The sequence below is a fragment of the Glycine max genome, chromosome 13 (assembly GCF_000004515.6).
Source record: "Glycine max cultivar Williams 82 chromosome 13, Glycine_max_v4.0, whole genome shotgun sequence".
Lineage (NCBI taxonomy): Eukaryota > Viridiplantae > Streptophyta > Magnoliopsida > Fabales > Fabaceae > Glycine > Glycine max.
In genome coordinates, this window is record NC_038249.2 from 30,439,562 (window position 1) to 30,454,623 (window position 15,062).

At 29.4% G+C, this 15,062-nt stretch overlaps 1 protein-coding gene across 1 annotated transcript; it reads left to right on the forward strand.

Moving 5' to 3' along the window:
• The first annotated feature begins 9,071 nt into the window (after positions 1 to 9,071).
• Positions 9,072 to 14,249, forward strand: LOC100775866 (phosphatidylinositol 4-phosphate 5-kinase 6). Its single transcript, XM_003542773.5, has 9 exons — positions 9,072 to 9,848; positions 9,962 to 11,129; positions 11,407 to 11,574; positions 11,779 to 11,944; positions 12,562 to 12,678; positions 12,749 to 12,942; positions 13,087 to 13,229; positions 13,329 to 13,404; positions 13,711 to 14,249. Exons 2-9 carry the CDS (start codon positions 10,015 to 10,017, stop codon positions 13,988 to 13,990), a joined length of 2,259 nt encoding a protein of 752 aa, XP_003542821.1. The 5' UTR covers positions 9,072 to 9,848; positions 9,962 to 10,014; the 3' UTR covers positions 13,991 to 14,249.
• The last annotated feature ends 813 nt before the right edge of the window (positions 14,250 to 15,062 follow it).

Genomic DNA, 15,062 nt, shown 5'->3' on the forward strand with positions numbered 1-15,062 from the left:
TTGTGCATAATTATTCTTTTACACTCTCATCAATCATATTATGTATTATTATATAATGAAAAAAATTATCAACAAATATTAATTAATTAATTTTTATTAAAAATATCAGTTGAAAAAGATTCAGAACATACAAATTCTCTTCCCTTTTTCTTTCACCTTTTTTTCAATTATTAGGTGAATCTTATATTTCAATCATCAAAGATTTTATTTATACCTATTATTTGAAATGTAAATTTTTTATTGATCAGGGTGTCGAATTGAAAAGTTTCCTCCATACCAATTCTTATTCATGATCATACATATAAATATGAAAATCAAATAAAAGTCTAATGTTTAAAAGATTTAAATCTCTTCAACTCAGATAACATATGATAGTAACCGTGAATGTTATCAAAGTGATTTAATATAATTTAGTCTATTCTCCCTGAGTGAATGGGCTGTTTAAAATTGATTAAATTTTTTTGAATTAATTTTGTCAGTTTTATTTTTCATTTTAAATATATTTTTTAAACTTTGTATTTATACTTTTAAATTTTTAATGAAGTGTGTGTAATATGTATTGTTTTTTATAATTTTAAATAAATATTTTTATACTTTTTAAATTTTACCTAAATTTAAAAGTACACGAAAAAATTTCTAGTTTGAAAGTCAATTTTTTTTTCTTCTTCTTCAGAAACTAAACTAGTACAAAAGTAAAAAAAAAAACATGTTTCATATCATCAAGCTACACAAGTCTTGGAAACTGACGTAGAATGTAAAGTAGTAACATTTTTATAACTTGCTAGTATTACTAGTATTACTAGTATTATTGCTCGTGCATTGCAGGGTCAAATTTAATTTGTAAATATCACCTTTTTGAGGGTCATTAAGCGTTTTATAGTTATGTTATTAAAATTAAGAATTCAATTAATTAATAGCTATCTAAGTTATGTTATTAAAACAAAATATTTTATATATAATAAAAACACAATACCAGTTTTAAAGATTGAATTAATATTTTTTTATAATAGTTATTTTTCAAAACACCTATGATCAATATAATTGTAAACACACACCAAATCACCTATACCTTTCTGAAGCATTTTTCATAAAGTGTTTTAAAAAATATATATATTAAGGGTATTAATTACTCCCTCCATCCGACAAATTTAACTAATTTATATTCCTTAAAAATCAATTAATTAATTTAGTTAATCACATTGAATTTATCATTTGTACTATTATTTCAAAATTCACACCCCTTAACATGATTGGCGGTGATAACAACGACAATAATGATTATGACGTCAATCACAGTGATGTTGGATGATTATGATGGAGGTTCTAGTGACAACTATGATAATTGTAATGGAAATGTTCATGACGCGATTATGATAGTTGTGGTAATTATAGTGGTGATCTTGACATAATTTTTTTATAAATGAAATCTTCAAGATATTTAATTTTCTGTTTGATAAATATTTTAGAAATTTTATGATTAAATTAAATTTAAATTAAAAATGTTTTAGTCTTGACACTCTTGTAACTTTTGAAATGACTCTAAGTTTCTAGATCGATTGTACCTTAAAACCTCCACACGCGTGATGTCTTGTTGCCCAATAATGGTTTCCAGAGACACATATATACAACATTACAATTTGAGGGCAAATCCTTAATCTCGAGTGAGGGAAATGAGCATATATTAACTTTTTGTAACTTCATGCAGGAAAATATTGTAATTATCCCAAAGGAGAAAGAGAATTGAAATAATCTAGTAAGTGATACTCATATAAGGAGCATGAACAATATATAAGACTCGTTTGTTGTAGGTTCCAATGACTTGAGGTATTGAATGCACTAATAAAGGATTCTTTGAAAGAAAAATATTAGTAATCCTTTTGAAAATTCAAAATCTAAAGCACTGAGGCTTGTATATGTGAGGAAAATAATAAAACAAGAAAGAAAAATTCGTCCTCAATCATTCTTTTATCACTTAAGAGTTAAGAGTTGAGTGAGATGAAAGTCTAATGCACAATTTTAAATGAAAGAATGAACAGAGAAATTCTTTTTACCACTTTGACTCTATGACTCCACTTGTTACTCTTCTTTTTGTTACTTTAAAAGTAGCTGCATTAGTTTCACCAACTCAAATTTTCATTATCCCTTTTTTTTTTATCTCTCATCAAAGAAATGATGTCGAGATTGGACCGTATCATATATAGTGTAGTTCCACGCAAAACAAATAATATTGTGGATATTTTAGCTGCTTAGGGAGCTTCGCATATACTTGTAGATAGTCGATGAAATAATCCTGTAAACTTTGTTTTAATTTAGAGTCCTTAGTGATGATTGACAATTCCAATATGTAATTTGTCTTATTTCTCAATACACAAAAAGAAAAAGATATCCTAGGTTGGATTGATTCACCATTAAATATGACTCATGCTAGTCTACCCAAATTCAAATAAAAAAGTATTTTGATCTATACCAAAAAAGTATTTTGATTGATTAAAATCAAATTTATCACTTAAGGAAGGGTCAAAGACAATAGATATAATGTTTGCTATATTAAAAAAATGTTAATTAAAAATAACTAATAAAGTTAATACAACACATATTTCATAAAAAAAATCTCTTGTTTAAGTAGTAATAAAGAATTTGGGCATTTTTTAAGGAAGAATGTCCCCTTACTTTAAATCCGTTTAATTAATTAAACAATGAAACATGAATTTCAAAGATATCATTCTTTAACTAAGGAAACAAAATTATGTTATAAGGCTCTTTGCCCTTTTCTAATTTCCTTTATTTTTTTTTCTCCCACTTATAATGCTTATTATCATTCTTATCTTGCCTATGAAAAAATGCCATTTCCCATGACACATGCTTTTTAATTTATGCCGGTGATCCATTGTCATAATGTAGCAATCAATATGGTTGTGTGGGGGCAAATGACAAGTGTCACCTTTATGTGCAATCAAAAGGCTTTGTGGGCCCACGAATATTTGGGGTTTGACCTTGTCTAAAATCCAGAGTTGGATGCGTTGCACGTATGGCTTGGGACCATCAAACTTCTTGCACGGTTTAATTTGGCGTTGATAGAGCAGATTCATGAATGATAATAAAGATGTGAAAAGGACACTTGTGCACGTATTTGGGATTTTCTTCAAGAAAAACTATACTACACTCACATTAACATAACATAACATGAAGTTTAACAAAAGTTTACTTATACTTCATTTATTCCATAATATTCATTCGCTAATCTTAAAATAAGTATAGAAAAGTAAATTTTATGTTATTATAAAATTAAACAAATTATATAGGATTAAAAAGGTAATTATTTGTTTCATTAAAATTGTCATTTTGGTTATTTTACACACATCAAGCAAATTGGATAAATTGATTAAAAAATAATAATTTTATAAACAATTGCCTTGCTTCCTCTCTTTTTTTTTTCTTCCCCCCATCGGCCGTTCTCCTTGGAAAACAAACAAATTTAAATAATACAACTCAAAATCACTCTCAAAAGGACAAAAAATATATTACAAGTTTATAACTCCTGTACCCTTCAAAGAAAAAAAATTAAAGGGAAGTAGAAAATAAACAAAAAAAGGATAAATTATGTTTTTAATTCATATATATATATATGTCTGTCTTAAATTCTCCTTTTCATAAAAAAAATAATTCTCGATTAATTTGAAATTGAACCAAAAAATAAGTAAAGTTTGATAAAAAAAATTATTTTCATCAAGGATCAAACTCGATAATACTTAAATGATTTAACTTTAACTTCAATACATTAATCACTTCACTTATGTCCAATCACTTGATTTTCTCCGAATATTATAGAATGTTTACTTTATTTCCTATAAAAATTTCATAGTTTTAGCTCTTCTATTCATTTAGAAACAGGTGTTTTTAGTCTTTGATTAAAGAATAAAAACTACACCACTTTCAATAAATTTTGAAACTAAAAACGTATTAATTTTTTTAATACTAAAACTAACATTTTTGAAATATTCTGGGGGAAAAAATTATCCTTCTTTTTCATTGACCATAAGGTGTCTTGATATTCTCCACTCAAGGTTTCTACCATCTACCAATGCAAAGTTTTGCTCAATAAATCTTAAAGTTATAGTGTCCCGTACGGTCAAACATATACAAAAAAAAAGAGAGTAAAACCCAAAGCATAACTTTCAAATTTACTATGACAGAAGACATTTTTGAAAATCAAAATCAAACTCCTTTGAAATAATCATTTAATTAAGAAAAGGATGAGGGTTATTACTTATCACCAAAGGATATTGGTGACAACCTCCGTTGGAGAAAATGACCAATAATAAAAGAGAACCAAAACACTACTTCAACGGGAGAAAATAAAAAATCAAACAGAAGAAACAAAAAAACACCACAAAAGAAGTGAAAGAAACTGGGGTCGGCTCTAAGGAAACACTCTCAGTTCCACCATTGAATGATGTATCCTTCATGTCACTGTATTAATATATTAATAAGTAGTAATAGTTAAGAAAACAGATTTATAACTAAAATAATATAATGGCGAATTTGTATTAACTAATTTCACTGCATTCATTATTCAATAATATAGTATAAAAAATATATCGTGTTCTTGATATAGTAGAGAATTTTGTTGAAAAATGACCGACTAAATGCATTTTTTTCATCTTATAAAACAAAATATGAATCTTAGATTACAATTTATATCTTAATGGTTTATTAGAAAAATGATGCCCAAGATGTGAATATCTTAAAATTTTTTTAGGTCAATACTAACCCGTGTCTTATTAGAATGCAAAAAAATATACTCTCCTATAATTCAAAATACACTCTTATAATTTTTTAATAAAATATTTTTTCTTTTAATTTTTTAATTAATCCTTAAGATACTGATTGGTAAGACCTTATTTTTTTAATGATGAGATGAAAATTTAATTAAATTTCTGTTATTAGCTCAGACCATTTAATTATGATCTATAATATATAAGACTATTCCCAAAAAACACACATATTTATCCATATTAATGCATATGCATTCTAATTTCTAAATTTTTAATGAATTGATACATAATATGAATATATTTGATAAAACTAATTAAAAGCTGAAAAATTAGTTGATAGTTGAAAGTTGAAAAATCAATTTATTAAATTAGAAGTATTTGATAAAGTGAGCTATTAAAAAATATAAAATGATAAATCATCAATTATTTTAAAAAGATAAAAAAAAATAAATTAATATATCAATGAATAAAATATAAAAAATTAAAAGTTAAATGTTCGTATTTAAAAAATTACTTCAAATAGTGTTTAAAAAATATTACAAATCAGTAAAAATTATTAAAAAAATTATTTATGGAATAGTCAAAATGAAAAAATTATTTAACAAATAAGCAAATAAATTTTTAAATTAAAAAAAAAATAAACTAAAATATTTTACTAAATATAATTCTATGTGCCAACACCTACTGGCTCACATGTTTCCCGACGTACTTAACAAAAAAATCGGCACTTATTCTTTTGCTATCAAAAGTTTATTATAAAAATATAAAATCAATTAATGATTACTAGCTATAATGAAGAACTATAATTACTCGACCAGCACACATATTCCCCGTATACTAATTAATTCAGCCCTTTTTCTACATTTAATCATGGTTTGAGCTACCTCCATTACTTGCAAAGAAAATAAAGTATTGCATGACAAATTTCCACTGCTACCTAATATTGGCTATCCAAACCCATTGATTGAAAATTAAAAGGGTCATGTGTAAATTTATTCAAAACCCCACCAAAATGAAATGTATATACGAAAAGAAAAACAATAAACTTCCTTGTTCGTACCATTATATACCACGTGTTTTTTAGCGTGGTGTAAGGGTTTTTTAAGGAGTTAATTAATTGTTTGACTGTGAGAAAGGAGGAGTAAAGAAGAGACGGGAAGAAAAAAAAAATAGAAGTGATTTGGTTAAAGATAAATAGATGAAAATAAAATGTAAATTCTTGAATTAAAGTTAGTAGATAAGTAATAAAATAATGAAAAGTAAATGATCATTTTAATTTTTTTAAATGATCACTGGGACAAAATGGTATAAACAATTGCACATTGTAAGTCTCTTCTTCAATCTCCTCATATGAAAGAGTAAAAAGACGTGGATCCCACATATTTTTTCAAAAATTTCCTTTCTCTTTTTAGTCATTTATCCACAACCAAACCAGCCCTAAGAGAAAGAGAAGGTAGATCCTGTCCTAAAATTAGGCTATACAACAAGTTCTAAGAGACTAGCTTGTTCTATTCCACTGGTGTACCCAAAAATATTGCTTCAAGTCTTAAGAAAACTTATTAAACGTGCATATATATTAATTATTATGAAGAAAAATTATTAGTAACACATAAAATAAACATAATTTTTTTATACCATCATGTCAAAGAATAATTACACAAATGTTTCAATCCTTACATGTTAAATGTCATTAAACATGTTGATCAATCAACATAAGATTAAGTTAGCTAAACTAATAGTCTCATATTCAAATCATCTTAAGTGTGCAAAATACCCAATTGTGTTATATATTCGGAAGAATAATTTTATCATAATAATAATTTTATTCATCTTGAACAAAATTAATTATCTCTCCGAGAAATACTTATGGTGTTTTTTTTTTTATAAAAAAAAACCCTGAGAAGTTAAAAAATCTCGTTTGCAATGAAAATAAACTAATTACGTGGTTGTCAAAATATCTCTATTCAATATCCATGATGACCTATATGCTTGTATAATAATATATGAATACGTGGCTGCCAAGATATCTCTATTCAATATCCACGAACAAAATTACCTCTAGCTCGCAGAAAATGCTTATATGTGTGTGTAAAAACACATTAGGGTTAATTTGTATAATAATTCATTACCTTTTTTAGTTTTATAATTCATGATGGGTTGGTTTAAAATTTATTTCACACTCCTAGACAGCTCATTCACTTTTGAAAAGTCTGTGTAGGTGGGTTATAACTTGCATATTTTTAATAAATGTTTTGGCAATAGGCATGTAAAAATTGGCACTTCAATGCAACACTTCAGAAATGCCAATGCTAAATGACATTTTGTTTGTTATATAAAACGAGTTATCTGCTTTTGACGTCAAACAAAATTATATACATATACAGATTCAAAGAAATAAAGTCAACACCGTTTCATATTTTGTTTTCACCACTTTGTTATTTTTTACACATATTAAATGTCCCGTATTATCTTTTATTTTTAAGTGAGTTCATTCATATAAAAAATAGATAACAATCAATAAATCAAGATTTTAATAATCATCTACTGATAATAACAATTTAAAATAGTTTTACATTATTATTGAATCACATATAATTAATAATGTGACTTTTAAAATAATTATCATAAAAAATAATAAATTTATTTTATTTGATGAGTTATAATTAGATAATGATATAAAATTATTTTTCATTATAAGTTGATAATCTAGTTTCTCATAAATCAAAGCAAGTTAATTAGATTTACTAAAATAATATTAGTTCCCATAAAATTTTTAATTACGGTTTAAAACTTAAAAAAGACTTACTCACGCTTAACATTCAACTATGCTTAATTTCTTATACCTATTTATTTAGAGTTTGTTTTTATTACACAATTTATAGTTTGTTTACTTTAATGAATCTTTTTCTGTTTTTATTTTTTTTGTTTTGTTTTCAATCTAATTTATTTAAATAAAATAGTTAACATCCAATGAGTATAGTTGAACTGATTATGGAGAATAATATGAGTTTGATTCCACATAATAAACTCTTGTGATGGGATGTAGAGCCTTAAGCATGACTAGATTTTGAACTAAGTGATTATGGTTGTTAACAAAAAAAATAGTTAGCTTGAAGCATTTTAGGACTTTTTTTTCAATGAAACCATTTTTGGGTTTTTCTTTTTCATTTACTATCACTTCCGTTTGTCCTTTTTCATCTATATTTATAAATTAAATTTAAATATTTTCAAAAGAAATTATTAGTAATAAAAAACCAGCTTTTATAAAAAATAATTTTTCTTTATCATAAATTTAAGATTTATATGTTAAAAATATTTATTTATATAATTAGGCATATGTATTAGCTGATACAAAATTATCTTATTTTAATTAGAGATTTTGAGTTTGACTCTTAACATGTAACTTTTTTTTATCTTAATCCTCTGGTTCATTAGAGAAAATAACTTAGGACTCATTTAGATGTTGGATTAAAATGTAAGTAAAATTTAACTAATAATTATTTTCACTTAAGATTGAATTCAAATAATACTCAAACGATTCAACCTTTACTTCAACACATTAACAATTCGTGTCTAATTTATTTATTACTCTCAATCCATATGTAACTATGTCAAATAGTGAGAGAGAAAAATTCTCCTGCCACCGTGGTCATACCAAGCTCAAACAGAATGATCTCTGTTAGAAGATATAACTATAGTCTATCAAAATATTCATTTATTATGAACTTTAAAATTAATATAATTTGTATATTTAAAATTATTTATTTATTATAAATTTATATATAAAAATAAAAACATTTACCCTATGCATTACATATGCTAAAATACTAGTTACCACGATGATACCTATTTTTATTTAATTTATTGTTCTAAAAATATTATATAGGAAATAGTGATTTTTTTTCACTATTTCCTATATAAATTTTTAAAATAAAAAACAAAGTGAAAAAATATAAATATAATTTTGTAAAGGATAAATATATTTTTAGTAATTTTAAATAAGACATTGTTTAATTTTAGTCTCTGAAAAATAAATATTCTCCTTTTAATTTCTCATTTTTGAAAATATGGGCATTGTTCATCACAAAAACATTTTCTTTTGATTCTTCGTTTATAAAAACAAAGACGATATATAATATATTTTCATAGATGAGATTGAAAATGAGATCATTAATATTCTATTATGCTACGTGAGATTAAAAATAAACATTTCGTCATTTATAAAAACTAAAAACATATTTATTATTTAATATCCAACCATATCTTTAGTTAATTAAGTGGATGATGGTCGTGGTTTGAAAAAAAAATTATTTTTATATTATAGAAAAAAAACACGTAACATCAGTGCATAAAGGATTTTGATAATAATTTTCAAGGGTAAGAAAACAATTTTTCAAAAATACTAACTAGTTCCATGTACCAAAGGATTAAGGAAATAAACAAAAAAGAAATCTTAAGATCAAAAGGCAAATCTGAACATTTTGTGAGAAAAAGAAGAACAAAGACAAAACTAAAATTAGGAGTAAGTTGCTAAAAATGGCTATTGACAGACATGCTCTCCTCTCATTCTTCCAATTGTCAAGTCTGCTATTACTTTTAGGAGCCAAATTCGGAATCATTAGAATGATGAGTTCAATCTCTTTGCTTCCAACCATCATCTAAAGAAAGAAATCCAGCAAAACAAAAATTACATAAAGAAAAAAAAAAAGCAAATATTTAAATAAATAAAAAAAGAACAATTTACATAAAAACAAAGACAAGGATAAAAAATTAAAAAAAAAGAAAAGAAAAGAAAAGCCAGTTACTGCTTCCAACCAACCTTTTTGCTTTCCCTGTCAATCCAACAGCACCAGTTTCTTTCAAAATCCGAATGCAACCCATTTCACAGACCCAAATAAGGAGCCAAAATCTGGGGAAAAGAAACAAACTTGGCATTGGGTTTTGGATTTTGATTTTGTCAATTTTCATTCCCTTTGTTTAATTAATTTTTCTCCTTCTCTTCTCCAGAAAGAAAAAAGAAATGCCTTCTTCTCTGAACAACAATGTGCATTGACAACATACACAACACAACAGGTATTGTTATTATTATTTTTATTATTATCATTATTATTTTTTATCCTCACAACATGTTCATCGATGGGTGAAATGAATGAATAGGCCAAAGGGTGTTTGTTTGTTTGTTGTAGGGTATGTGTGAGGGAGGGTAGAAGGGGCAAAGTTGAAGCCTTTTTGGAGAAGAATGAACAAAGAGCTTACAAGCTTTGTGAAGGCTTGGGAAGCAGCAGTTAGGAAATCAGCAGGTCCAAAGAGGAGGGCTAACAGCATCTTCACACCAATGTCTGTTGCCCATGTTGATGATGATGATGATGCAACAAGAAATGTTGTTGGTGAGGTTGAGAAGATTCTCCCCAATGGTGACTTCTACACAGGCCAGTGGCTTGACAACAATGGCCCTCATGGCCAGGGAAAGTATCTGTGGACAGATGGGTGCATGTATGTTGGTGAATGGCAAAAGGGTGGCATCATGGGGAAAGGGAGGTTCAGTTGGCCTAGTGGTGCAACCTACGAGGGTGATTTCAAGGGTGGTTATATGGATGGAAAAGGGACTTTCATAGGGTCTTCTGGGGACACCTACAAGGGTTGTTGGGTGATGGAGTTGAGACATGGCCAGGGGACTCAGAGTTACCCCAATGGGGATTTCTATGATGGGGAGTGGAGGAAAGGGTTGCAGAATGGACATGGAAGGTACCAATGGAAGAATGGGAACCATTACATTGGACAATGGAGGAATGGCTTGTTCCATGGGAATGGCACCATGATGTGGAGCAATGGGAATAGGTATGATGGTTGTTGGGAGGAAGGGTTGCCTAAGGGGAATGGAACATTCAGGTGGGGTGGTGATGGGAGTTTCTATGTTGGGGTTTGGAGTAAGGATCCAAAGGAGCAAAATGGGACTTATTACCCTTCTGGCTCTTGTGCTGGCCATTTGGAATGGGATCCTCAGGAGCTGTTCTCTTTGGACTTGGTGGAGTGCAGTGTTTGTGGCCTTGAGAAGGTGGCAATTTACCCTTCACACAAGAGTTTGAACATGTTGGAGGGTGATAATAAGATGTGTAAGAAGGGGACTGATGGGACTGGGAGGACAAGGAGGATGTCAGTGGATGCAAGAATTAGTAATTACAGCTCTGAAGATGGTTCTTATTCATCCTATAATGGCTCAAGGAGTTCTCAGGTGGATAATTCTATTCCAAGAGTGCCACATTTGAGGTTGAAGGCTCCAAAGAGACAGGGAGAGACTATTTCTCAAGGGCATAAGAACTATGAGCTCATGCTTAATCTGCAGCTTGGTATCAGGTACTGATCATAGCTGTTTTCCTGTGAATTATGTTTATTTACTCTCTCTTTTTTGTCTCTGAAAGTTAAACATTTAACTTTTTTTTTTCTTTTTGTTTGAGTGGTAGACTGATTGATACCTTGTATCTTCTAGGATATGATGATTTAGCTTACTTTAAATGTGTGTCATCCTATGGTTATGGTGCAATGATAATATGGCATTCTGAAAAAAACAATAATTTCTTTCCATGATTCTAATTTTAACTGCACGGTTATTAATTTTCGTGCCATAGCACAGACATGCTGTTGGAAGACCTGCTCCAAGTACATCTCTTGATTTGAAGTCTTCTGCATTTGATCCTAAAGAAAAAGTGTGGACTAAATTTCCCCCAGAAGGATCTAAGCACACGCCACCTCACCAATCTTGTGAGTTTAGATGGAAAGACTACTGCCCCGTAGTGTTCAGGTAAGGTTTTGATCAAAATCTCAAGACTAAAAGTCCACTGAAATTTTGTTCACCAATTAGGTGAACCGTGCTTTGTATCTGAATCTGCAACCTTTTGAGTGTGCTCTTGTGGAACTGTATCCAGAAGAGTCTCTGACTATTAGAACTTTATTTGTCTATCTTAATTCCTAGATGCTGATGGTTTTTTTTTATCTATATATGTAGGGCTCTCAGAAAATTGTTCAAAGTAGATCCTGCTGATTACATGCTATCATTATGTGGGAATGATGCCCTTCGGGAACTCTCTTCCCCTGGAAAAAGTGGAAGCTTCTTTTATTTGACCAATGATGACCGGTACATGATAAAGACCATGAAGAAATCAGAAGTAAAAGTGAGTTCCCTTTTAGTTGGCTTAGTTATAATATAAGCCTTGAGGCTTTGTAATTCTCCTAACCATACACTTTGCTCACCTTGCTTTTCAAGAATTAGAAAGTTTCACCAGTAATCCTGAGTTTTCAGAGAAGTAGTGCAACTATATTGAGCATCATTAAAGAGCAAGAATTACTATGTATTCAGAAAATTTATCTTAAACTTGGCACATTATTGCTCGGTTTGAATAAATAACTCCTTTACAAGTACATATAGAAGAAATAAGAGGGTAAAATGAATCAAACTTCTCCCATCAGTTATAATCAAGTTATATGCTCCAGCTTTTAGAGAATTTATATGAGAAAGCTTCTGAATTCTAATATGCTAAGGTGTATAAATTGATTTTAACTTATGTGAGAAGTTTGTTTTATCTCTTGTTTTCTTTTCCTGTAAGTGTTTGTTGAGAAGTTTACTTAAACTGAGCTAGTTTAAAAGTTTTTTCAAGTTACTTGGTTACCATTGTAACAGGTCTCTTTGATGTGATGGTTTTCAGTTGTTGCTTCATTACAATTTACAAAGGTTATTTTTTATCATCCATTAAAAGATATTTCATTCAGGACTTGTATAAAATGATTTCAGGTTTTCTTGAGAATGCTACCTGGTTACTACAAACATGTTCGGGCTTTTGAGAACACTCTAGTCACCAAGTTCTTTGGCCTCCACTGTGTTAAGCTAACAGGAACTGCACAGAAGAAGGTAATCCGAAGTTTGTATAGGTTTCTACTTTGACAAAAATTTATAATCGACTATCCTTCATAAATTTCAGGTTCGATTTGTTATCATGGGAAATCTATTCTGCTCACAATATCCCATCCATAGGCGCTTTGACTTAAAAGGTTCGACCTTCGGTCGCACAACTGACAAACCCGAGTCAGAAATAGAGCCTACAACAACACTCAAGGACCTTGATCTAAATTATATATTTCGGTTGCGGAAGTCTTGGTTTCAAGAATTCTGCAGGTACTTTGTCACTTCTTGTTGCAACCATTACTGTGTTCCCCATTCAGGAAACTGCACTACCCCAGCTTTTGTTTCATTCGGCACATTTTATTAGCTGCTATGTCAATAGAACTAGCCTGTATTTTCTAACATTCATTTGTGTAGGCAAGTGGACAGAGACTGTGACTTTCTGGAACACGAGAGGATCATGGATTACAGTATGTTGGTAGGTCTTCATTTTCGAGGAATGTCGTGCGGTGACAATGTTACTCCTTCTGGTCACAGTCCAGGTCCACAAACTCCAACTGGTTAGATCTTGTCTTAGATGGGTTTTTCTTAATTTTATTTTCAACATGGTTTGTTTTTTTTTTTTTTTTTTTTTCTGAATACATGAACTTACATCGCAGGCCATGGTAACTTTGATGATGGAGCCCCTCGTCTTTCTGGAGTCGATGTGGATCATCTTGTAGTAGATCCGAATCGGTATAGTCTATCAACACATCATGACATAAGTATTAAATTTTCAGTAACTCAAGTTCTGATAGCTTAGGCAAAGCATTGTTTTACAGTTACTATTTTGCTAATCCTAGTTATCATGCATTGATGAGTTCATTGTTGATACTTTTTCATTACATTTTCTTCACTCCGTTTTTTTGCCCCCAAACTTGTATAATTGCTTCTTGCACCGATACTAAAGCTTTAAGTTTCATAGATTCATACATGGATTCTCTCTTCAGTCGGGAATGGTTGCATTTTCTGAAAATGTTTTCAATCTCTTTCATGTTTCAGGTGGATTCAATTGGGTATAAGCATGCCAGCACGGGCCGAAATGACCGTGCGAAAAAGTTGTGACACTCCTCAGCTGGTTGGAGAACCAACAGGGGAGTTATACGAGATTATCATCTTTTTCGGGATCATCGACATATTACAAGACTATGACATTAGCAAAAAGCTTGAGCATGCTTACAAATCATTCCAATATGATCCAACATCAATCTCTGCTGTTGATCCAAGGCTATATTCAAAACGGTTTCGCGATTTCATCTTCAGAGTTTTTGTAGAGGACTAAACATATTCAAATTGCAGTGACATCACTAACCATCACATTGATATATCCATGCACAGAATGGTTTCCAACTCACTTGTTGGAGGGTATTTTATGATAATAGACAGGAGGGGTTACATGTTTCTGAAATCTGTTCATCTTCACCCCCTTTTTATATTTTGTGAATTTTATATTATAGTCACAGCTAATGTATGTTATAGTGTAGATCAATGTTGTTCAGAGTTACTCAAGCCTTTTTTTTTTTTTTCAATTGTAAATGAACCAACAGAAAGGGTCATGGATTTTATTTTTTTTAACTTCTTTTATATATATATCCCAGGTGAGCCTCTGGGGTCTCAGCGCTGAATAAAAATGTACAGAAAATGTAGTAAGGGTATTAAGCTTTTTATGTACAGAAATGTGTGGATCATTCTTTAACACCTTAGGAAGGGATTTGATTACAAGTTAACTAACACTCAATTTTGTGTGGTGGTGCACTTTTTTGCATAGCATGGTGTTTCTGTGACCCTTTACTGAACGAAATGGTCTTGGCAATCATTTTAAGGGTGTTTCTAATGTTATTTTTTTTAATAATAAAATTAACTTTATCCTCCTTTCAAACTGTCAAAGAATTGAGAGGAAATGCAAGTAACTACTAATTGAGGTGGCTACCCATATGAAGGTTAGATGAGATACAACACGAATATGAGAAGACAACATTTTTTTTTTTATATTAAGGATACAACACTTCCTGAATATGTTAATAAAAAATTACAAAAAAAGTATATATAAAATATAAAATAAAATGCAATAGTACTTGTGTTAAAATAAAATTATGAAAATGCTCGAGTGCTGATAAAAGGAGTTGTGTTTTGCGTATGTATGATCCTTTTTTTTTTTTTTTTAATTTTAAAAATCCCTCCAAGGTTAAAAAATAAAATTAAAAATTAAAATTTTCAAAAGTGGCTAAAGTCATACTGGAGCCATATACCAATTGTGTCCTACATTTAAAAAACAAATTCAAATAAAAGAATTAGATACTCATTTTTTCATTTTTGAAGTATTGGGACTTCATAGCTACACATCATTGAGCTCA